Source organism: Ornithorhynchus anatinus, chromosome 3 (assembly GCF_004115215.2).
Source record: "Ornithorhynchus anatinus isolate Pmale09 chromosome 3, mOrnAna1.pri.v4, whole genome shotgun sequence".
Lineage (NCBI taxonomy): Eukaryota > Metazoa > Chordata > Mammalia > Monotremata > Ornithorhynchidae > Ornithorhynchus > Ornithorhynchus anatinus.
In genome coordinates this window covers 13,107,127-13,132,229 of record NC_041730.1, presented here as the reverse complement: position 1 = coordinate 13,132,229, position 25,103 = coordinate 13,107,127, and the positions used below count along the sequence as shown (strand labels likewise).

At 43.4% G+C, this 25,103-nt stretch overlaps 1 protein-coding gene and 1 non-coding gene across 3 annotated transcripts in view; both read left to right on the top strand.

The window, feature by feature from the left end:
• The window catches only part of SCUBE2 (signal peptide, CUB domain and EGF like domain containing 2), a 70,801-nt gene that overhangs the window by 28,326 nt on the left and 17,372 nt on the right, over positions 1–25,103 (top strand). The window contains exons 6-16 of one of the 2 annotated variants that reach the window (XM_029061486.2): positions 3,014–3,130; positions 4,152–4,241; positions 6,749–6,865; positions 8,587–8,709; positions 11,384–11,500; positions 14,617–14,739; positions 15,204–15,320; positions 15,671–15,757; positions 18,055–18,159; positions 19,815–19,970; positions 20,354–20,560. In XM_029061486.2, coding sequence (XP_028917319.1) covers positions 3,014–3,130; positions 4,152–4,241; positions 6,749–6,865; positions 8,587–8,709; positions 11,384–11,500; positions 14,617–14,739; positions 15,204–15,320; positions 15,671–15,757; positions 18,055–18,159; positions 19,815–19,970; positions 20,354–20,560 — 1,359 coding nt within the window. The remainder of the gene's footprint in view (positions 1–3,013; positions 3,131–4,151; positions 4,242–6,748; positions 6,866–8,586; positions 8,710–11,383; positions 11,501–14,616; positions 14,740–15,203; positions 15,321–15,670; positions 15,758–18,054; positions 18,160–19,814; positions 19,971–20,353; positions 20,561–25,103) is intronic. The other variant, XM_029061487.2, reaches the window with a different exon arrangement.
• TRNAE-CUC lies at positions 13,614–13,685 on the top strand. The gene has a single exon. It is a non-coding gene; the product is annotated as a tRNA-Glu (tRNA).

The following is a 25,103-nucleotide window of genomic DNA, read 5'->3' as shown; positions in this document are numbered from 1 at the left end:
CTGAGAGGAACAAGTGTGATTAAAACTTCTTCATCTGCATGAGCCACAGGCTTATGTTAATACTCATAATAGTAACAACATTACTACCATTTTATTTAGGATTTAATCTCATCAGAGCAAGGTTTTGTTTCAAAATGCTTAATGAAACTGACCTGAAGTTTGCAAAATCTGCCACCTCTTTGACCAAATATAGCATCCGAGTGAGGAGGGGTATGTAGGTTGTGCCTCTTTTTAGTTTTGAATGAGAATTGGGTGTGAAGAAGTGTAGCCCAGTGGACAGAGCATGGGCCTGGGAGTCAGAGGACCTGGGTTCTAACCCCAGCTCCACCACCTGCCTGCTGTGTGACCTGGGGCAAGACACCTTCTCTGGGTTTCAATTTCCTCATTCGTTAAATGGAGATTAGTTACTGGTGCTCTCTTCTACTTAGACCTCTAGGCTGCTCATCGTGGACAGGGAACGTGTCTGTTTATTGTTATATTGCACTCTTCCAAGTGCTTAGTACAGTATTCTGCACACAGTAAGTGCTCAATAAAGATGATTGACTGGACAGAGTCCCTATCCTACACAGGGCCTGGGAACATGAAAAGTTGACTGGCATAGTGGTGTTAAATCCTAGTTTCAAGAACATCTGTAAAGGAGAGAACGGACCAACAATTTCTAATGCACAGTGAGACGATCCTTCAATGATCATCTGATTGAAGATAGTTTTTCTTTTCTTTCCTTCCAATCTGAGAGTAGCTCACTCATTCATTCAATCGTAATTATTAAGCACTTCCCGTGTGCGGAGCACTGCACTAAGCTCTTTGGAGAGTTCATTAAAGCAATAGAGAACCACATTCCCTGCTCACAGTCTAGGGGGCGAGGAGCTAAAATAATATCTTGCTCTAGTAGGAGAAATTATTTAACTCTGTGCCTTGAAGATTGTTTTAGCGCTGCAGTGCATGCAGGGTTTCACTGGTAGAGGAAAATGGACTATTTTCGCCATCTGGTTGGTGCTACAGACTCACTGGATTTTAAATAATAAGAAGAAAGGTATTTTTTTAAATTCTGACTATGTGCTAGGCACTGTACTAAGTGCTGGGGTGGATATAATTAAATCAGGTTGGACACAGTCCCTGTCTCACCTGGGGCTCACAGTATCAAACTCCATTTTACAGATGAGGGAACTGAGGCCCAGGGAAGTGACTTACCCAAGGTCACAGAGCAGGCAAATGGTGGAGCTGGGATTAGAACCCATGTCCTTCTGACACCAGGCCCGTGCTCTTCCCACTACGCCATGTGACCTCTCATACTCCTTGACTGCCATGATGGTTTACAGACCGTTGTGGTTCTAGGTCAGTAGGAAACAATAATAATAATAATTATCATATTTGTTAAACACTTAAGGAGTGGCATGCTCTATTAGATGCTGGAGCAGATAGAAGATAATTAGGTCAGGCACAAGCCCTTGATTTTGGGAAGTGTGTGCAGCATGGCTCAGTGGAAAGAGCATGGGCTTGGGAGCCAGAGGGTGTGTTCTAATCCCAGCTCCACCATTTCTGACCTTGGGCAAGCTGCTTAACTTCTCTGTGGTTATCTCATCTGTAAAATGGGGATTAAGACTTTGAGCCCCACATGGGCCAACCTGATTACCTTGTATCTATCCCAGCGCTTAGAACAGTGCTTGGCACATAGTAAACACTTAACAAATACCATTATTATTATTTCATATTTGCAAAGTGTGGTATTTGTAAAATGAATATTATGTGTTAAGACACTAATGTTAGGAAAAGTCCAGGGAAAGGGAAGAAGAGGCAGACCAGCAGCTAGCTGGATAGAGACCATAACAAGGATAACAGAAGAGCCATTAGAAAGGTTGTGGATTATGGCAGAGGACAGGACATTCTAGAGAAAGTATATCCATAGAGTCGCTATGAATCAGAGATGACTTAATGATAATATTATGTGCCATGTACTCTTCTAAGGACTGTAGTAGATTCAGAATAATCAGGTTGAACATATACTGTGTCCCACACAGGACTCACAGTCTCAGTCAGAAGGAGTAGGATTTAATCCCCATTTTACAGATGAGGAAACTGAGACACAGAGAAGTTAGGTGACCTGCCCAAAGTCATGCAGCAAACAAGTGGTGGAGCCAGGATTAAAACTCAGGTCCTCTGACTCTCAGCCCAGTACTCTTTCCATTAGGCCATGTTGCATCTCAGGAATACGACAATGAATACCAGTATTTCGTAGTCCCTCTCTGTCACTCTATCTTTAAAACAAAGCCTGTTGGGTTGTAGTACCTTAAATTATTTAGAAGAAAAGATTACAATTTAAAGGACTTTATTATGTGATGGGAGAAATCACTAAGCTTAGAAAGGTGATAAAGGATCATTCTCCCTGAAGCTGCATAATACATTTGAAGATATGCAAAGTATCCTGGGTACATCCAGGGAGTAAAGTCCCGTTAAATGTAGAACAAAACACACTTGGTTAAGTTTTTGGTACAGAATAGGACTGCCCGTTGACTTTGGGTCCAGGTGACCATTGCGGCTGGGTGTTAGTGCCCTTGTTTTCCATTCTCTACCTTGGGTCGTTCTATCTATCTCCACAGGTCCTCCCTGGCAAAGGAGAGAAAAGTAGGAGTTGACCATGTGAACCCTAGATACTGGTAATAATAATAATGTTGGTATTTGTTAAGCGCTTACTATGTGCCGAGCACTGTTCTAAGCGCTGGGGTAGATACAGGGGAATCAGGTTGTCCTACGTGAGGCTCACAGTCTTCATCCCCATTTTACAGATAAGGGAACTGAGTCACAGAGAAGTGAAGTCACTTGTCCACAGTCACACAGCTGACAAGTGGCAGAGTTGGGATTCAAACCCATGACCTCTGACTCCCAAGCCCGGGCTCTTTCCACTGAGCCATGCTGCTTTCTCTGGTAGGAGACCTCTGACGGAGAGGCCTCTCGGCCATAGGCTGAGAAAATCCTTATGACTCACTTATTCCATGTTTGTTTGTTTTTCTTCCAGTGACATGCAACCATGGAAATGGCGGGTGCCAGCACAAATGTGATGATACGGTTAATGGGCCCGAGTGTGGTTGTCACCCAAAGTACAAGGTGCACCCGGATGGGAAAGCCTGCTTGGGTCAGTAGAAATTTGGTGAACTTTGGTACAGGAGAGAAAGAACCAGAAGAGAGAGGTGACCTGTGAAAGGTTTTAACCTTTCTCTTTGCAACACGCAATCAATTTTATCCTCTAGAAGTGTGCAGAAAAGTTTGAAACCTTTCTCTTTGTGACACATGATCAATTAGATAGGCTAGAAATGTGTCCAAAAGCCAGATATTTTGCATTTTACTCAGGAGGAAAAGGGAAGACAGGTGCCCAGGTTGCTTTTTGGTATTTGTTCAGTGCTTACTATGTATCAAACACAAATTAATTAGGTCAGACAGTCCCTGTCCCACATGGAACTTACAGTCTAAGTTGGAGGGAGAACAGCTACCTTCATTTTACAATTGAGGATACAGAGGCACACAGAAGCTAAGTGACTTGTCCAATGTCACATAGCAAGGAATTGGCAGATCCGGGATTAGAACTCAGGTCCTTCTGACTCCCAGACCCGTGTTGTATCCATTCGGCCACGCTGCTTCTCAAGCTGCTTGGTGCCACTATCCATTAATCAATCAGTCAATTGTATTTATTGAGTGCTTACTATGTGCAGAGCACTGTACTAAGCACGTGGGAGAGCATAATGTGACAGAATTGATCGACACGTTCCCTGATGTTTAGAGACTTATGGCCCTATTGTCCTGGAATGTAGACTATATTTCGGGCCCATACATTTTCTAACATTTCTGGAGTTGGTATATTGCATCTTCAATATCATTAAAAGTTATCTTATCAAGGTTATAAGAGAAACCTTTCGGTTAGATTGCAGAGGAGACAAACAACCTTCAGAGCCAGTTAAAGGTGTAAATGGACTTCCACAAGGCAATTCTTAGGCTGGAAAAGTGGCAAAACACAGGTAGGAACAAGAGGGCTGCTATGTGTCTTCATTTACCCAGGGTGGACCCTGGGCAAATGGCCAATTTGCCCGATATTTAAAGCAGCTCAGACAAATCCTTTCATTCAGTCTGTGGGACAGTCTCTTGTTCTGTTTCTTTTGTAGACAGAGAGGAGGCTGTGCTGGGGCTCCCGGAGAACAACTCGACAGTAGCAGTTGACCTTGATAAACGAGTGAAACGGCGATTACTTATGGGTGAGGGAGGCAACCTCCTAATGTTTTCTATATGGCACAAGTTCTTTTTGGCCAGACCTGTTAATGAAAACCCTGTCTCGTGGCTCTTTTGTCTCTAAATCATCATGATCGGTCCAGGATCACACAGTGTTTATGTTCTGGGCATCTCCAATTATATCATTGGAGTTCAATCAGCATTTATTATCATTTTAACAAACAATAATAATAGTGATGCCAACACGAAGAGTGATATAAAAATACAGTTGAGATTTGCCTCCCTTTACCTGCAATGATTCACAAAGAAATGGAAGTTAGAACTTGGATATTCACTCTTTGTGAACTGCGTTTCAGCAATTGCTTATTATATTTGATGCATTCAGGATATATCCATGGATTCCTTTTTGGTTGCCTTTGTGGGGACTCAGACTGTGATTTGCCTAAAAAGTACAGGATTTTAATTGTTCTTACACTTATCTCCTTTAAAGCCATTGAGTGCTATTTTCAACTAATCTTTCCAAGCTAGTAAATAAAAGGAGGATAGAATAATAACTATGGTATTTGTTAAGCGCTTACTATATGCTGAGCACTGTTCTAAGCGCTGGGTAGAAAAGCAGTTATCTCTACTCCTTTCCTTTCTCCTAATCCATTATTTCTCTCTTTCAAAGATCAAGTATTATATAAATAAAGATAGCCATATGATTTTACTTTAGTGTATTATTATTCCTGAACATTCATGAAGCACTTTTCAGGCATGAAGTCCTCTAAAGGAGCAAAAAAATTGTGTAAAAAACTAGTCACCTATTTTTTTACTGGCTAGTTATGCAAAATGTATTACGTTTTGTTGTGATTCAGCAGAGGAGAATTCACTTTCCTACCTAATCATTTTGCATTGACTGTAAGGAGCTGGTGATACTAGTAGCTGTTTTATTGGAGTTTGAGAGGGGAGGCCAGGTTCCTAGCCAAGGCAGGGTTGACAATACAGAAGCATGGTGCAGATGTGGGTAAAAAGATGAGAAATAATAGATCCTGGTAATTCCCCAGTTAAGGTATTTTGAGTTAAGATGAACGACACAAGATTTTGAAATTCACACACCAGCCTCCTTTAAAGCACTGATTTTGGGCAAGGAAGGTAATGCGGGGAGATACGCACAGAAGCCGGGGAGAAATGGGGAATTCATTTTAAAAGCCCCGATTTTGGGGAGGAGGAAGGAGGAGAAAATTTGAAAGAGAGTGGGGAACTGAGCAGGGACTGTATTGTTCTATCCTAAGCATTTAGTACCTGCTCATCTCACAATAAGTGCATAGTAAATACTACTGATTGGTTGAGTGAGAGGTTGGGGCGTGAAGAAGGGTGTAGGGAAAAGTTCCTTGATAGCCAGATGGAGTCACAAGGAAGAGTCAACAAATCCATTTCACTTCTAATGAAATAAAATTCCATTAACATTGAGGAAACTCTTTGACAATATAAGTACATTAATAAAGGTATATTACTATTTATAAATGAATACACAATCTGGGTTAACTTTAGTACAGGTAGGTTATTCTGTTTTAGTACAAGAGCAATCTCCCATTTGTAACCATGTTCCTCTGGGAAAATTGATTCTAATTTACAACTTTTAATTTAAGACATTCAATCATCCAGTCGTATTGATTGGGCACTTACCATGTGCAAAGTACTGTACCGAGCACTTGGAAGAGTACAATATTTCGGGAACCAATTGAGTCATAAGTTTGCTTCAAGGGAAGAGGGATAAGGTGCTCCAAATGGAAGGATTCAAAAGTAATAGTCAGGTCTTACTTGTAAAGAGGTTGTACCTGCCTGAATTCTTAGCTGTGGAACATCTCTCAAATGTGACTTATTTATACGTAGAACTAAATGAAGAGTCCTTGGGTTGCCCATCATTTCTCTTAGACTGGAGTTTATTCACATTTCAGTATTCTTGGAACTTAATCATAGACTTTTTGGTGAAAAGTTTGGAACCCAGAACCTAATTTAATTTTAAAATAGCTTTGTGTGTGAGAGTAAGGGAGACTCAGAGTTTGGGAGAGTTCAGTAGAGTTAGTAGTCATGGTCCTTGTCCTCAAGGACCTTATATGCAAAAAACTAAAAACAAACAAAACCCAACACAAAAATCCTCAATAGTGTCTGAATATGTGAAGTCCTGTTCCCCCACCATCTTTTTCTCCTTTTTCTGAGCACTTCAGACACAGCGCAGCCATAAGAAGGAACAGAAGCCCATTTGACGAGAGTTGTGGAGAATACTGACTCCTCCCGCCAAAAACAATGGAAAATATTTGATTCTGAGACTTCAGTACTGAGAACCTGCATGAAGGAATTCAGTATAGAGATAGTGGTTTAGGCATTATCACTTGCACTCTCTTGTCTGCGCTGGTCGTGATTCTATTTAGTGCAGCAAGCGGAGAGAGATGCAGCACGCTGTGAGGGGCGTGCAAGAATTTTATGTAACAGAGTCCAGTTGCTTCATTGTGTTTCAGAAAGTAAAGAACCCTTTTTGTGTCCATGCTAGAAACATGTGCTGTAAACAATGGGGGCTGCGATCGCACCTGTAAAGACACCTCTACTGGTGTTCACTGTAGCTGTCCTGTGGGATTCACCCTTCAGTTGGATGGGAAAACCTGCAAAGGTAGGTTTTGGGCCTTTTAGGGGCAATGTATGTTCAAGTTCTCAGTGTCTGCTTTACCTGAGACTCTGTGAAGATGAATGGATAACCTTTTTTGGGTGCCTTCAGCTTGGATTGTGATTCATATCAATGGGGGATTTTCTTCTTGGAGTGGGCTAGTGGAAGCTTGTAATCGAAGGATCTTAATTAGAACTAACTTAATTACATTAGCTGTAGGGAAGGTCAGCTTCTACATTCAGCCAATAGTTCCTGGCAGACTCTGATCTTATTAGAAAACAGTGGAAGATCAAGGAAATATCCATTTGGAAGAGATAATATCAGCATATTATAAATAAAAGCCCTGATTATTATTCAAAGCAACTCTATGAAGAAAAACCTGTCCTATAAATTCTTGGTGATGAAGGGGAAACTCAACGACCTGTTACTATTTCATGGGCATAAGTACAAAGAAGGTTGAGTTGCTAAATACGATAAAAAAGATAACCAGGTTTACCAGATGAAATTTAGAAGGAAGGTTGAATCATTTTTATAAATTAAATTCTATTTAACTCTGATACAAGCTATCAGTGAAGGTGCTTGTATCCCTATTGAGCTAGAGTATGCTAGAACAAACCATTCTAAATTTGCAGTGCATTCCTTGGGTCAAAAGTATTTATGGAATGCAGACTGGGATCAAATCCCTGAATTACACTGGTGCATTAGAGGGTTAATAAGACAAGATCCCTGGCCCACAAAGGGCTCACAGTCTATAGAGGGACAAGATGGTTGGGGACGGATTTAAATTTTGGAGACCAAACAATACAAGAACACAAAGTTAGCAATAAAGAGCTGTTTTCAGGCTCCTTATTGCGCGGGTAAGGCTGTTCAGAGTCCAACAGTCAGCACCTCAACAGCCTTCTGAGTGATCTCGTCTACCTCACCGCCGCCAACCCCTCGCCCCCGTCTTGCCTCTGGCCTGGAACGCCCTTCCTCTTCATGTCTGACAGACAATTACTCTCCCCATCTTCAAAGGCTTACTGAAGGCACATCTCCTCCAGGAGGCCTTCTCCGACTAAACCCTCATTTCCTTCTCTCCTACTTCCTTCTGCGGGACCCTTGCAATTGGATTCACATCCTTTATTCACCCCTCCCTCAGCCCCACAGTCCTTATGTACATAGTCATCATTTATTTATATTAATGTCTGTCTCCCCGTCTCGACTGTAAGCTCATTGTGGGCGATCTCATTGAGGGCAAGGAGCGGTCTGCCAACTCCGTTAAATTGTATTCAACCAAGTGCTTAGTACAGTGCTCTGCACTCATTAAGCACTCACTAAATACGACCAACCGATTGATTGATTGGGAAGGCTCAAGCTTCCGGTTCAACCTCTTCCCTCCCGGTCTGGCACGGCAGGATCAGAGTCCTGGATGATATGGATATGATATGATAGTGTCCATATAATGAGTGAATAAGAATCCACTAGGCTTTTTTGCCCATAACTTGTTCTTTACTAGTAATGAGGAGTAATTTCGTTCAGGATTCTGAATATTGCCCTACAAGATGAAGGCAATGACCTTTCCCAATTGGATAAATTAGCTAAGAGAGTGCTTCTCCCAAAGCATTCTGGGAGAATGTTTTATGACTCTGTTTTATTGCCGAGAATTACAAAACACTTGCAATTTTTCTTTAGGGATCTATTGAGGAAATCAAACCACCACACCTCTTTGATTTGTTTGCTGTTTACAGATATAGACGAATGCCAGACCAGTAATGGAGACTGTGATCACTTCTGCAGAAACACTGTTGGCAGTTTTGATTGCAGCTGCAAAAAAGGATTTAAACTATTAACAGATGAGAAATCTTGTCAAGGTACGTGTTGCGGCCCATATGGGGAAAGCATATGGGGAATGGTTAAGTGTACAGCAAGATGACTTGCTGGTCTGAGCACAGGATTAAAAGTTAGAAATTGAATGCTGCCTTTTTCACTTACCTATGGTGTAGTCTCACAAATTACTTGCCCTCCCTTTTACTCACTGTCGTCATCTAAGAAGTGGAAAGATAAATACTACCTCCCCTTGCATGGTAGAAATTAAATGGCTAGTTGCAAGGGAACTATTTGAAAAATGTGGTTAAAACAAATATCAGGTCCGTACAATAGTCCCCTCTATGGAACTCAAGGGGTTTAGTATTTGATTTTAGTCCTTGAGAAATCCGTAGTTGCAGGGGACTCTGCTTGCCTTGTAAGAAGGAGTTAAAAAATAGATTGAGGAGGGTCCGTAAAGGAGATGAGCATACAATCCATTTATTCTGCAAATGTTGCCACAGGCTATTTGGACAACCATGTTGAGTCCAATTTGTGAATGGAACTGAATGTTCACATGAAACTGTGTGGGATTTTCCAGACACAGCGGGAGTGTATCATTTGTGCTCACCATTTTTTTGCAGTCCGGGAAAAACCCATCAGAAAAAATGTGCTGTTCTTTTCTTGAATCTAAGGGAGTAATAACCTTACAAGGAAAGAGAGATGTTCTATCCATCGTTATATTTAAAGGAACAGAATATAAATTCATCTTAAATGATGATGATGATGAAGAAAACATCCCACATTTTTTCTCATAGATATTAGTTCCTCAGACTTTGCTCTGAAGTCTTATTTCTTGCTTCCGCTTAAAACATTATTTGCTGGTCTTGAACCTTTAAAAGAACTTCCTTTGAAAACAGCACTCTGGTCAGAAGCACCTTCTACACAGTGCCTTCTTTAAAATCCGATGAAATCCTGGGAGTGGATAGGGTTTTAGTTGACTGCATGTCATGAATTCCACTGGTTTGATTTACAAGGCATATTTTTCCTTAATATAATGCCTCATAATGTATAGCACAAGACATCTTGTTGAAACTGAGTAAACACATTAAAAAGGAATTAGAATAGTGATCTCATTGTTTTTGGCAAAGCTGCAGTCTCTAGCTAGCAGCCAGAGTAAAGCTGGTCAGCCGTTTGGCCACTGAACGATTCCATTTCCTAGACAACCAACCAAAATTAATGATGAAGTTCAGAAAACGACAGCGGCTACCAGGAAAGAAACCTCACCCCCCTGTGACTTCTCCTCACCTTTCTTCCCTCAGGCTGGGTAGAACAAATATTTGCCCAGAGCCAACTTGCTGGAATGATTAGGGATTTAAAAGATTTTTGGTGGAAGCTATCAATGGAGAGATTTTGTTGGGGTTACCCTTCTTTTTCCATTTTTTTTTTCTGGTTTCCTCAAGTGTGTCTGGGGAAACTAAACTGATGTGACTTCCTGACCAGTGTGGAGAAAACCATCTTAAAAGAAGGAAATAGCAGGAATTGTTGAAAAGTTGGCCTCCCTTGAATTTATACTTTTTTCTTTTCCATCTGGAAACACCAACAATTCTGTATTAAGACAACAAAACTGTTGGGGAAATGGAGCAAAGGTAGCCTTGCCTGAATCAAAACAAAAGCTTAATGTGGGGAAGAAAGTCTTGGTAGTCATATTCTCCTTTACTGTGGTCATTTCTAGTGTTCTAAACGAGATAGTAGTCATGGTACTCATTCTTTCTTTCTTTCTTTCTTTCTTTCTTTCTTTCTTTCTTTCTTTCTTTCTTTCTTTCTTTCTTTCTTTCTTTCTTTCTTTCTTTCTTTCTTTCTTTCTTTCTTTCTTTCTTTCTTTCTTTCTATCATATGTATTGAGCGCTTACTATGTGCAGAGCACTGTACTAAGCACTTGGAATGTACAATTTGGCAACAGATAGAGAGACAATCCTTGCCCAACAGCGGGCTCACTGTCTAAACACCATGGGTGTCTTCTGAATCCTCAGGGCCTAGTGGAGAGTGGGAGTCAGAAAGTCATGGGTTCTAATCCCGGCTGCTCCACCTGTCTGTTGTGTGACCTTGGGCAAGTCACTTCACTTCTCTGTGCCTCAGTTCCTGCACCTGTAAAACGGGGATTAAGTCGGACAGAGACGTGTCCAACCCAATTATCTTTTATATGCCCCAGCGCTTAGAACAGTGCCTGCCACTGTTAGTAAGCGCTTAAAAAATACCAGGATTATTATAATTATAATTCTGAATGTAATGCACTGAACAAGGGCTTGGGAAGTACAACAGAGGCATAAAACATATTCCCTGCCCTTAAGAGGCTTACACTCTAATGGATTCATTCATTCAATCATATCTACTGAGCGCTTACTGTGTGTAGAACACTGTACTAAGCACTTGGGAAGTACAACGAAGGTAAGTTTGGGATTGTAATAGTTTTTGGCGATGGACAGATTTGTGTTGCTTTTCAAGAAGGCAGGATTAAGCAGTGGTGAGAATTTTGGAGATTTTCCATTGATGCAATGAAAAAGTCACTATCATCATGGTAATTAACCTTCTCCGGTAAAAATCCGTGATCAGTCTTAGATTGTGGAGCCTTCCTGAAGGAGAGGGCAAGTGGCTTTGAGGGAATTGTCTGGAAATCATCACCCTCCCCAGCTTGGCCCCTTAAAGCCAAATGTAGCTAACTTGACCCTTCGAAAATTCCAGACATCGACGAGTGCTCTTTCGAAAGGACCTGCGACCACACCTGCATCAATTATCCTGGTTCATTTGAGTGTGCTTGTGACAAAGGGTACAGTCTGTACGGCTTCACCCACTGTGGAGGTGAGAGAAATATACCCGCAGACACACGCTGGTTGAAGAGGTAACCTAGACAACCCTACGTAGAGTCACATCTCCTCCGAGAGGCCTTCCCCAATTAAGCCCTCTTTTCCCTGGTTCCCTCTCCCTTGGGCGGCAGCTCCACATTTGGATCTGTGACTTTTGGGCATTTGATATTTCCTCACCCTCAACCCCACAGTACCTAGGTACATATCTTTATATAGGATATTTATTTACATTATTGCCTGTCTCCCCCTGGCCCCCACGAGACTGTAAACTCAATTTGGGCAGGAAAAGGTCTTCCAATTTGTGGTTTTGTACTCTCCCAAGTGCTTAGTACCATGCTCTGTGCTTAGTAAGCTCTCAATAAATACCATCAATGATGATAGACAGGGACAAGGGCTTCTTCAGGGCAGGGTTATTTTTCTACATTTGATTTTATGCCGGTTGATGCAGTGCATACATTCTGTGAGTACACATTTTGTGGAGCAATAACCAGCCCCGCTGCTATTAATCACGAGAAGGAGAATATAGCCCATCATTTATAGTTCACCCAAGTCGAGTGAAATGGAGCAGAAGGGAAACTGAGTGCTCTCAGTTGTGAAGTTCCTTATTTACCAGAGAGAAGCCGTGAGTAAGAAAATAAATATGGCCATTCCATGAACTGAAACTCAATCCTGAGGAACTTCCGTGTCTCCAGTCTGCACACAATAAGCATTCACTTAAGACCATTGATTGATTTTGGTGGATGGAACAGGCATGCTAGAAGAGAGCAAAGGAACCCCTCCAGCTAGATCTCGCCTATAGACTGTTTTCAGACTCACGTTGTCAGAGGTGTGGGCATCATCATAAGTTCTGTATCGATAGCATTTATGAAGTATTCCTTGAGTATAGGGCAATGCGCTAAGATTTGGGGGAGCACACAAAATCAATAAGGGCCATACAGTCTGGGGGAGAAGATTGGTGGACCCGAAGTGCCAACTGTATCATGGGTAAGAGTGAGGGAATAGGTATACGAATTGCATATAAGAGAATACCAAATAGCTGTGGTCAATCAATCCCTTGTATTTATTGAGCACTTATTACGTGAAAAACATAAACAATTGGGAGAGTACAATATGGCAGAATTAGCAGGCACGTTCCCTGCCCGTAATAAACTTACAGTCTAGAGGGGGAGACAGACATTAATAGGAATAATTACTATTCAGGGGTGCTAAAGTGGCTGATGGGATGGCATGGTCAGGAAGAAGGAGATCAACCGTGGAGATGTTTTAGGAAGACTTTGAAGGAAGGGAGGAGAGGGGTTTGGCAGAACTGAGGGGAAAATCAGTCCGGGCAAGGGAGGCACAAACAATGGCACATTCCTCCTCTCTTAATGAGGCTAATGAGAGAAGCAGCGTGGCTTAGTGGAAAGAGCACGGGCTTGGGAGCCAGAGGACATGGGTTCTAATCCCGCTCCATCATTCATCTGCTGTGTGACCTTGGGTAAGTCAATTAACATCTCTGTGCCTCAGTTATTTCCTCTGTAAAATGGGGATTAAAACTGTGAGTACCACGTGGGATAACCTGATTACCCTGTATCTACCCCAGTGCTTAGAACAGAACTTGGCACATAGCACTTAACAAATACCATTATTATTACTATTATTATTATGAATAAATATAAAACTGTTCCTTCTCAGGTGATTTGAATTTTGCCTATTGGTCCTCCAAAATATCCTATGGGAAGAGGAACACAAATGTTTACCTGTGCTATGATTTCAGGCAAGTTTACCTAAATATTTGGGAAGCTGCTGGTTTCCCCTCTTTCAAGGAGAATGGGGCAGGGAATTAGTAAGGACTAGGTTTTCCAATTTTGCTCTTGACTTGTTCTATGAACCTGAGCAAATCATTTTCCTCCTCTCAGATTCCTCTGAAAAGCGGGTCTGATGATACCTGCCCTCTCCATATTCATTTGCTTGTGAGGGCTATAAAATGCTTAGAAGAAAGTGAAGCATTGAGAAATAATAATAATGACAACTGTGGTATTTGTTAAGCATTTACTGTGTGCTAGGCACTGTACTAAGCGCTGGAGTAGATTCAAGCTAAGTGGGTTAGGCTTAGTCAGTCCACGCGTTCCCTGGTGGTCTAGTGGTTAGGATTCGGCGCTCTCACCGCCGCGGCCCGGGTTCGATTGCCGGTCAGGGAAATATGTCTTAGAGAAGCAGCGTGGCTCAGTGCAAAGAGCGTGGGCTTTGGAGTCAGAGGTCATGAGTTCGAATCCCAGCTCTGCCACTTGTCAGCTGTGTGACTGTGGGCAAATTACTTAACTTCTCTGGGCCTCAGTTACCTCATCTGTTAAATGGGGATTAAGATTGTGAGCCCCATGTGGGACAACCTGATTCCCCCGTGTCTCCCCCAGCGCTTAGAGCAGTGCTCTGCACATAGTAAGCGCTTAACAAATACAAACAAATACCAACATTATTAGTGGAAAGCGCAAGGCCTTGGATAGTACAAATAAGGTAGCTGAGGCACAGAAAAGTGAAGCGACTTGGCCAAGGTCACACAGCAGAGACTGTAGCACAGGGACTGTGTGGAGAAGCAGCGTGGGTTAGTGGAAAGAGCCTGGGCTTGGGAGTAAGAGATCATGGGTTCTAATCCCGGCTCTCCACTTGCCTGCTGTGTGACTTTGGGCAAGTCACTTCACTTCTCTGGGCCTCAATTCCCTCATCTGAAAATGGGGATTAAAACTGTTAGCCCCACATGGGATAACCTGATCACCTTGTATCCCCCCAGCGCTTAGAACAGTGCTTTGCACATAGTAAGCGCTTAACAAATACCACCATTATTATTATTATCATTACAATTCAATTATCTTGTGTCTACCCTAGAGCTTAATACAGTGCCTGGCATGTAATAAGTGCTTAACAAATACCAATTTTTAAAAAGTGTAAGTTCAAAATTTTGTCATTGTTCTTTAATGAGAGCTCACTTCAGGGAAAAAAACCACACAAAACATTTCTTCCCTCTTCTTAGCTCACTCCATGAATCTCCTGTTTCTCTATCACCAAATGAGAGGCTAACATCCCTCAAGAAAAAGGCGCATGGTCTTTTTCACGAAGGACTATTTTCTTCCCCAGATGTCAATGAGTGCAGCATTAACAATGGAGGCTGCCAGCAAATCTGTGTGAACACCTTAGGAGGCTATAAATGTCAGTGTCACTCAAGCCACAAACTTCACTGGAATAAAAAGGATTGTGTAGGTAAGGAGCATTCAGGATATTTTCTTCATAACTGAGCTTTGATCGTTTGGCTTGAAGGCTATACAGCTCCATGAAGCCTTAATCTGGCCAGCCAATTGGTGTGGAACATTGATTCCCTCTGTTGCAGCACAACGTTATGTTGTAATCCACTGTGACGGTGGTTTTTTAAGCAGTCGAAAAATACTTTGAGGGATCTTTGGTGCTGTTTTTTGTTTCTTTCAATCCAGGCCTTAGCTTCCTTTTCTTTGTACTTTTCTGCATGGAAAATGTCACGGAGAGGAGCTAATTCAATATGTTGGCAAATGACTTCTGGAAACCTTCATTTTTGTGTGCTAGTCCCCCAACTTCCTCTTCCCTTTGCCAAGGATTACTCGCATGTCATATCATTGGTCTATCCATCTTTCCATGTGTTTTGTCATTTCACTCATTAAGGTGTTTGTCTTCCCGTGTTTTGTCCTGTTTAGAGGTAGAGGGGTTCCTGCCTGATAATGTATCATCCCGAGTGTTGCTGCGCTGTGTTAAGAGTGGTGGAGGTGAGAGATGCTTCTTGATCTGCCAATCAGATATTCATCTCACTTCAGGTGAGTAAACGAGAGCCCTAGAGGTCAATAATGAATCAATAAGAGGGAAATTTAGTGATAGATTAAACGTCCAGAGTTCTGGTGAAGGGAGAACCCTGACTTGATGGATGGTTGGTTCTCACCCAAGATGACATTTCTTTTATTCTTATTTTTAGTGCCCGCAGTTCCAGAGTTCTTTCAGCTATTTAATGTGCAAAGGACACTGGGTTCTGTTGGGGAAAACAGTAACGGAAATGCAATTTAGCAGTTCTTCTTTGGTAACCTTTCTAAATGGGCTTTGTTTCCAAAATCTGGCACTAACAGTCCGGGTCCTGATGTCTAATTGTTGACTCATGGTCTCTGTCCGTTAGGATTTCAAGATGCCTACACGATCACCTGCGGCTCCTCTTCTCATCCCAGGAGCAAACAGAATAAATTGAATGAATCTTCTCACTCGGGTAATTACCAGATTTGTATGCCTTATGTTGAGTTCAGCATTCCCTGTTTTCATACTCGTTTCCGGGGGTCTGACTCCACAAATGCTCTTACTCAGATTACATTATTTGGGGGAAAGAATAGCAGTTGACATTCCAGTAACTTTTCGGGTGTTTGAAGTTTCTGGCAACCTAAGAGCCTGCTAGAAAGTATCAAATCCACACACTGAGCACTCTGGTGGAGATGGTTGAAATTCTCTCTTCCACCTCCCTCAGTTTGTTAAGAAAAAGGAAGCTTAGGTCTCTCTTGGCTTGCCCATTTGGAGAATCACGAAACCATAGAAGCCTCTACCACTACAAATTTGGTAGCCAATCATTGGCCTTTGCATCTCAGAGAATTCGTGTACATGCCTCACTCTTCATGAGTTCCCTAGTGAGCCTGGACAGTAGGTTCAGTTGCTTGCATGATTTCCGTGTGCAAGTCCAAGTAGTAAGAAAGCAGCAGATAGCAGCGTGGCCTAGTGGATAGAGCACAGGCCTGGGAGTCAGAAGGACCTGGGTTCTAATCCTGACTCTGCCACTTGTCTGCTGTTGTGACCTTGGGCAAGTCACTTAATTTCTCTGTGCCTCACTTACCTCATCTGCAAAGGAGGGATTAAGACTGTAAACCCTATGAGGGATAAGGACTGTTTCCAAACCAATTACACCTTGTATCTTCCCAGCACTTAGGACAGTGCCTGGCACATAGTAAGCCCTTAACAAATACCACAGCTAATATTATTATTAGTAGTAATAATAGTAATGTTAACAATAATAACAACTCTAGAGGTTGTTTCTCCATAATTTGGGAGCTCGGGCTAATTTCAGCCACTGCAATAGGACGGGTAAAGTTATGGTTCCTAGGCCCTAGGTACCAATTATCTAGGGCCTCCTGCAGACAACTGCACCAAACTGGCCAAGATGAGTGAACTAAATTCAGGACCTTGGACCTGAGGGGAGTAAACCTCTCCCTACCTCTTTGAATTTAAGAACCATCTTTTTCAGAGTCCCTCTGGGTGGGTTGTAATCACTAGAAAGTGTTATTTAGGTCCATCTGAAGTAATCAGGTCATGATTCCATGAGAGCTGGAATGACTTTTGCTTGTTGTCCCCTGGCCAGCTCCAGGTAAAGCACCCTGCCACTGCCACCTGTAGCCCAGCTAAACCTTTTTTAAAATTAGATTTTTCTTCACGTGCTCTGATCCTACCATACTGTCCTTCTCTTTTAAACTTCTGTCCCTAAGCCTCCATGAATCACTATCACCACTCCCCACTGGCCCTGGGAACTCTGAATTTGCTCCCTCCCTTCCATCCCTTCTGTCCAGGCACCACTGTGCTCTGAAGCCCTGAACCTACCCTACGTGTTCCATTTAAAAACAAACACCTTTTCCTGCTCCGGCCAAACTTGCACCTTCCTTTCTGCATGGTTCCCTTCTAGCCCACGCCACTTGGGACCCCCAAGGTTGTGGAGTGGTGGGGTCAAACGCTGGGGTTGGAGAGAAGGCCTGGGAGAGGTTGGTCTCCCTGTGGTTTGGAGGGTCCTGGAAAGTGTGGGCTGAAAAGGAACCTCATGGCTGAGAACGGACAGGGCCACATAGGACTAGTTTTGTAAATTATAAAAGGGGCATTTGGGGTAGAATCAGCATTCAGGGCATGACATCATCCAGGGAGAAAGTGAGTTCAGAATTTGAGGGTCTGGCATGAGGGGTGAGAGTAGAGGTTGCAGGGGGAACTGTGGAAACAGAAGTTTATAGGGCAGTGGGGAGATGGGGGAGAGGGGTGGTTGGGTGAGCAGAGAAAGCTGGACAAATAAAGAAAAAAAAGAAGTGTTTGATGGTTTACCTGGCTGGTAGGTGGCAGCAGCAGGGTGTATTTTCATTAATCTTGACAATGAGCTAAAGCACCTCTCTTTCACTCACTCCTAGGTCCTTTCTAGTCTGGGTAATAGTGCCCAAAGTAAGACTTGCTCTTTGGGTCTGAATTTCATTTTTCTTTTAATGTAAAATTGGACCTGTTAAATTTCTAACTCCACAGATAGGATTTTTTTTTCTTTTAGTTCTCTAACCTTCCATACCCCAGTTCAAAGGGAAAACTGTGGTACCAAGTAAAGGCTAGTGGAAAGGGCTCCCCATCAACCTAGTGGTAACTGCGGGGCACCAGGCCCTGCCTCCTAAGAGGGTTAAAAATGTTTGCGATGTCCTAGCCCACAGATGGCTCAGTGTTACCTGGTGTTTCCATTCCTTTGCCTCTGAAGGTAACATCTCTCACTGTTTCTTTCTGAAGATGTCTCCACCATCAGGACAAGTGTAACCTTTAAGTTTAATGAAGGAAAGTGTAGTTTGAAAAAAGCTGAGCTGTCTCCAGAGGGTCTGCGGCAAAAGACACCAGGTATGTTAGGTTGTCCCGAGGAACTAATGGGCTGATTTAGGCAGAGCGTATGCCACGTGAGCTCCTTGAGGTCAGGGATCGTGTCTACTTACTCTGTTGTACTCCCCCAAGTACTTAGTCCGGTTCTCTGCCCATGCCAAGCATTTGGCAAAGACCATTGATTGATCGAGTGAGGCTGAGACAAGGACTCTTAGCTCAACAAAGTCGGAAGCCGGTGGCTCTATCTTCAGTTTATTGCTGCCAGCCTGACTGACTGAGGGCTCTGTTGCTTGGTGAATGGGGGGCACTTCAGATGAGTTCATAAAGGTCAACCTCCACTGAGGCCCTTTTCCAAAGCGGGGGAGCGAGGCAGTGTCCCAGCCAAAGGTTGCTCTGCATATTCTCATGTAGACCGAAACATCTCAACGGCTCCAACCCCTCGGGCTTCAACAAGGTTGTTTTTCAGAGAGTTTTTCTCTAGGGGACTTTTTGCAGCTCTTTGGAATTTTGTGAGCTTCAAGGACCTAATTACATTTAAAGTGGGCTCAATCCATTTGTTGAGTTCTGCCCTCAAATAAGAGAAACAAGATTGACTTGGAAAGGAAAATAGAAGTGGTAACGATGATTAAGAGAAAATTAGTGACTCTCCATTTTTTGTGTACCCACTGAAGTCAAAGCTCCTGTGGTCTTTGAGGAGAACAGGAAACAGCCCAAGAAGTTAGGCTTTAATAAATACAGAAGAACCCAGTTAACTCTCTCACTGTGGTCACAGAAAATTACTTCAGGAATTTCATGTTTTGGAAGTTTTGTACCATGTAGGACTCTCATTCAGGCTATTTATTTGTAGCTGTGGGACAAAATATAAGTACATTATTTTTGGAAAAAAAGAGATCATTTGGAAAAGCAGGGTCCATGATATTTTGCTATGTAACACTGACGGTCATCAAAAAAGTCTCTTGACTTTCAATCAGTCAATCAATCAATGGCATTTGGTATGGACGGACTTCAGTATAGGTATGATCTAGGGGTTACCGTGGGCACTTTCAATCTCCTGGGAATGTGTCTGTGATATTGTTTATACCTCTTGATATTGTATGGCCTTACTGGTCTTGGGTATTCAAAGCTAAATATTATCATAGATAAGTTTACTGCATTTCTCTTTTTATTACCCCCAAGTGAGGTTGTCTAAAAACAGAATTTGAGGGTCTATTCAGAAAGCTCTGTTCTTTTCTCACTTTGAAATCTCCATTTTCTGCTTTGGACATTTCAATCAGTTTTTTGTTTGGTTTTTTTTTTTTTTTTTGGTATTCCACTGTGGTGACCCAAGCAGGAGATTGGAAACTTTAAGAGACAAATAACAGTTGCTAATGAATTTTTGAGAAATGTCAACTCTGTTTTCATACCTGTAGCTATCGTGTACAGAAACATCTATCAGCAGAATAGTTCCTCACTAGGCTGCATTTTTAAGTAATCCTGGAGGAGACACTAGCTCAAAATTAAAATGTCACTGGACTCTAAGCAAAACTTTTACATGGTTTGACATATCTTTAGCATCTGGTGTTAATCATTTGGTCCCTGGAGAACTTTCATAACAAAATGTTTACTGAGCTCTAGCAAATGTTCAATTGTGCATTTTGCCAGGATTTTGCTTCCTATAACTTTGTTTTTTCATGCAGAGAAGCACAATTCAGTAAAAGAGAGCTTCCACTACATCAACCTGACATGCAGTTCTGGCAGGAAAGTCCCTGGAGCCTTTGACAGAACCACATCATCCAAAGAAATGTTTATCACTGTTGACTTTGAGCTTGAAACTAACCAAAAGGAGGTGTCAGGTTGGTTGGAAAACAGCTCAGGGTGAAGTTGAGGCTGTCGCCGCTTGCTTCTTATTTCTTCACCTTTCACTTTCGTCTTTATGTCCATAAATGAATAAATAAAATAAAGTATCCTGGTTTTTTTGGTCCCCATGTTACCTTGAGTGCCTGGGAAACTCACGAGAACCCAGCATTGCCAATCTTGATTACAGGACTTCTGTTTCCATTCACTGCTGCCTCGCCTCTTGATGTCCTACCGTAAAATCTCTCTCCCATCCCCGACCCCGCCTGTGCTCTCGACAGTTAGCGCAAGTCAACGTTCGGTCTGGCTGCCGGGGTCCGCACCGCTGCCCCGCACTCTGGTTCTTCCTTGGGTCTCACGCTCATCGCTTTCCCCTCTCTAGCCTCGTGCAATTTGAGCTGCATCCGCAAGAGGACAGAGAAGAAGCTGCGCAAAACCATCCGCCTCCTGCGGAAAACCATCCACCGGGAGCAGTTATTCCTCCGCTTCTCTGGCGTCGATCATGAGGTGGCCAGAAAGAGCTCAAGAGCTCCACAGCTCCCCGCAGAATCCTGCAGGGTGGGGCAAGGCCTGAGGGACGACCAATGTGGTAAGTGGTTGGATCGGCAGCCTGAGCCCTGGGCTCTTGCAGTTGCTGAAATATTTAGATGGGAAAGCTGAACCTGGGGCAAATCAGGTAGAGACTAGTGGAAACGGGAAAGAGCAGCTGAGTTTAGGGGGAAGCAGTGTGGACTAGTGGATAGAGCGTGGGCCTGGGAGTTAGAGGTTCTAATCCTGCCTCCACCACGTGTCTGCTGTGTGACTTTGGACAAGACACTTCACTTCTTTGTCTCTCTGTTACGTCATCTGTAAAATGGGGATTGAGACTGGAAGCCCCATGTGGGACAGGGACGGTGTCCAATCCGATTTGCTTGTATCCACCCCAGCGCTTAGTACTGTGTCTGGCACACAGTAAGCACTTAACAAATACCAAGTTATTATTATTATTATTCTGGGGATTAAGACTGAGAACCCCACACGGAACATGAACTATGTCCAACCTGATTGACTTGAATCTACTTGATTGCTTAGGAGTGCCTGGTACATAGTAAGCACTTAAGAAATACCATTTAAAAAAAGGAAAAGAAAAGAGCAGAAGTATCCATTTGAGAACGATCAGATTCAGAATAGCCAGAGCCAATGTGGGAGGGGTCGGCAAATTCCTAATCAAGTGTATATTTCCCTCAGGACAGGAGTGGATTCTATAAATCTTGATTTCCTTTCTGCTTCTTGAGGGTAGGAAACATGTCCACCAACTCTGTTATAGTGTACTCTCCCAAGCTCTTAGTACAGTGCTCTGCACACAGTAAGCGCTCAGTAAATACCATTGACCGATAGATTACTTTTTCCTCCTACGATTCATTTTCTTATTGGCTATAAAGAGTTCATTGACCTGAAGACTCACTCAACACCTCTCTGACTGTAGGAAGGGGAGCAGAATCAGTATTTAAGTGCAACACCAGAGTGCCAGCAGTGAAGTCTTCGAGGAGGATTTTGCTGCATATAGCAGAACTGACTACTTTTCTCTGAGGAGTCACTATGTAAGACCCTTTGAGAATGCCTTTAGGGTTCTGGCTTTTTGGCCTAACAAGTTCTACTCCTTGGAGAGAGTTTTTTAGCTGCATCAGGATGGTCAGTTTCCAAGATGGTTTGATCCTGGGGAAGATGCTAAGAGGGAAAGCCTGACTCAAAATCAAGAAGTGTCCCTAGAAGGGGAGAATTTGGCCCTAATCTCATATTTTGAATATATAATGATACAAATATACAGTAAATGCCATCATAGATAACCAAATATATATATATATGTGTGTGTTTATTCAATCTCAGAAAGGATCTTAAGGTCCTGGCTTTAATGCACCTTCAGAATCGGGAGATTTCTGAAATGGGGAGAGGGAAAGGGGGAAAGTGAGGGGACTAAGGTAATGTTATAAGCAAGTGGTGAAGCTGGGAATGAATCCTGGGGGAACTCGATCCAAAGCCCTGTCATCTTAGGTATTATCATCTAATAACTTGATCTTTTTATTCGCCAGAACATGATGGATAGCGTCTCTGCTTGCCTAGTGGCTGATTGCCAAATACCCCTGACCTTTATCCCAGCTGCTTCTCTGCTCTTCTTTATTTTTTCCTTCTTTAAATCCTCGGAGTTACCAGCCCTATCTGAAAATGATAGGGTGCCTTTGCCCTGGCTGGGGAATTCAGGAGAGACTAGAAGAATCTGGTACTTCAGAAGGCTGCTTCTGGCTGGTCTTTCAGGGACCAAGTTGCTTTCACCGCCCACTTGTCATCTTGTTGGGTGGAGGCCCTGTACAGTAGCCAGTGTACCTTGCCGGCAGGCAGACGCTCATGGAAAGCAGTTCTAGAGCCAAGGACACCAAAGCTGGGAAGCTCCTCCTGTTAGGTTCTGCCATAGCACAGCCAGTGATGTGGGTTTCTGAAGTACAAAGGTTTAAGGATAAGGGTCAGATGTTATCTTAATAGGAGGCCCAATGACCATTATTCAGGCCACCTGGGGTATTTTACATGTAACCTTTTTGTGGTCAATCAGTGTCCCTCTAAAATACTTGTCAAACTCAATTAGATTTTCAAAAATATGTATACAAAAGTCTGGCTTTTTACCAGCAGTTCCTTGGCTATGGAATTCATTTTGGTCCTGAGGTGCCCCCAATCTTGACAGCCTAGAAATCACCTTCGATGTTTTTATGATAAGGGAGAGAAAAACGCAATGAATTAATGATTTACCCACCTCCTCTCTGGGCTGAGGGTTGGGCCCAAGGTTAAGGAATGAACACAAGCGAGAGGTGGTGTAAGGGTCAGATGTGCTGGAAAGAAGTTTACACTTTCCCCTTGTTTACATAGCAGATTTGCAGTAGGGAAGGGCAAGTTAATGGATTTGGAAAGCAGTGTTCATGTGGAGAAATGTTCATGGGCTTCTGGATGCAGGGACAATCATTCAGTAACATAGATGTGGGGTAGGGACTTCAGAGTGGATAGAATGGTTAGTTTGACTTGAGATTATCAATCAATCAATCAATCAATCAATCAATCAGCACTTATGCTGTGTAGAGCACTATGCTCAACTCTTGCAAGAGTGAAAGAGAAAAGAATTAGTCCCAGGCTTAAATTGGACAGGATTCTGTAAGACCTCAAACCTGCTATATACTCTCTTAAGGCTGACATCTTGTGTTCTTGGCTGGCAGGAGGAGCGAGTGGTTTTTTTTTTTTTAATTATGAAAGCCATGGAGTTCTATCTGACAAAACAGAGTCAGAACTGCTGCCAGCCAATCGAAAAGATCATTTTCTACTGGGTATCTGTATAAGCGGTGTCTGATAGAATGATGTTTCATCACGGTGTTCCCACTTTTAATGTTTTCCTTAGTGCGGTTCCTGTTTATCAAAGGCCCAGTTCAAAGAGGCATGTATACAGTTGTGATCTACTAAAGGTTTCCCACCTGTGTTGTTTAAGAAGTTATTATGCCTTACAACCCGAGGGTAATAATGCCTAGTAAAGCCTATAGGAAGCGTGACCCTTGTTACCTTACGCCTTTCAATTTAAACCCCACTCCCAGTTTATATTAAAATGGGAATTCAATCAATCATTTCTATTAGTTGAGGACCTCCGGATTGCTAAACATTGAACTAAGTGCTTGAGAAAGTCCAACAGAAGCTAAATACCATACTCCCTGTACACAAGGAGCTTACAATCTAATAAGGGAAGCAGAGCAGGACTGGAAGTAAACTGAAACTGTCAGAACTAAACTCCAGTATAAGAAAAAGTCTCAGAATGAAGGTTGAGGGAGGAAAGCAGCATGATAGAGTGGAGGAAGCACGGGCCTGGCAGTCAGAAGGTCATGGGTCCTTATCCTGGTTCTGCCACTTGTCTGCTGTATGGCCTTGGGTAAGTCACTTCACCTTCTGAGCCTCAGTTACCTCATCTGTAAAATGGGGATGGAGGAAAGGGACTGCGTCCAACCCGTTGTGCTTCTATCCACCCCAGGGCTTTGCACGGTGCCTGGCACCTAGTAATCGCTTAACAAATACCACGATTATTATAACTAAGGAGCGGGGAGAGAGGAGGAAGAGGAGGGGCTGCCAGGCCCGGCCCTTAGGTCCTGCTGTCCATTGTCTCTGTGGTCATCAATGGCCAGAAGCCTACCTCTCTCATTTTATTCCATCCTGAGGGCCTGGACCGTCTGTGTCTTCTTAAGGGGCCAGCTGGCTATCCACCTATCTGGCTGCCCCACCAGGGTAAGCTGCAGGAGGAATTAGGTCCGCTATGCGCCGTGACTTAGCAGCTGTGCCTCTCGGGACACATGCCAACTGCCTCGCGCTGAGCCCTGTCGCCCAGAGCGCACGGGGTGGATGCAGTTACCGAGGCAATGGCATAAAACAAACAACTCAGTTTCCTGGAAGGGCTGGGGAAAGAGCCCGTGGGCTGCCCAACCTGCTCTCCCCGCTCATTCAGTGGCAGTTCCAGGCTGAGAACTTGAGTGACGATGCCCCCTCCTCTCCACACACAGGGTAGGAGCAACTCACCTGTTGCAGTGGCTGCCTCCAGAACAAGTGAGCTACCTGCTGCCTCCTCTTTCTCCCTGTGCCCTGGACTACAGCTGCGAATTCCCACAGGCCATCAGGTTGCCCCACTCCATCCGAGGGCCCCATCTCTTCCCCATTTTGAGGACCCACATCCCCCTTCCTCACCTTGTTTTTCAAATTGCGCCCTTGGGGCTGTGCACCTGTCCAGTTGCAGGACGGGAATAGTTGGAGAAGAGATGGGGTGATCCTCTCCCCTCTCCCCTTCCTTTTCTCCCATCTCTCCTCTCCCCCTTCTCTTTCTTGCTTTTCTTTCCATCAATCCTTTCCTTTCCTTCCATTTCCTCCCTCCTCCTCTGCTTTCTCCCCTGCTCGGCTCCCTCTTTACTTCTCTTCCCTTTCCTCATGTCCCTCTTCTCTCCCCACTCTTCCCCTTAGTACCTTTTCTATTTGCCCCTGGGGTCAGTTGTCTGGGAAATGAGGCCTGGGGACTTGTTGCTTGAAAGCTCTGTGGCAGAAGGAGGCAGACAGGAAGAAAGGGAAGGAGGTGGCTCTGGTTTCCA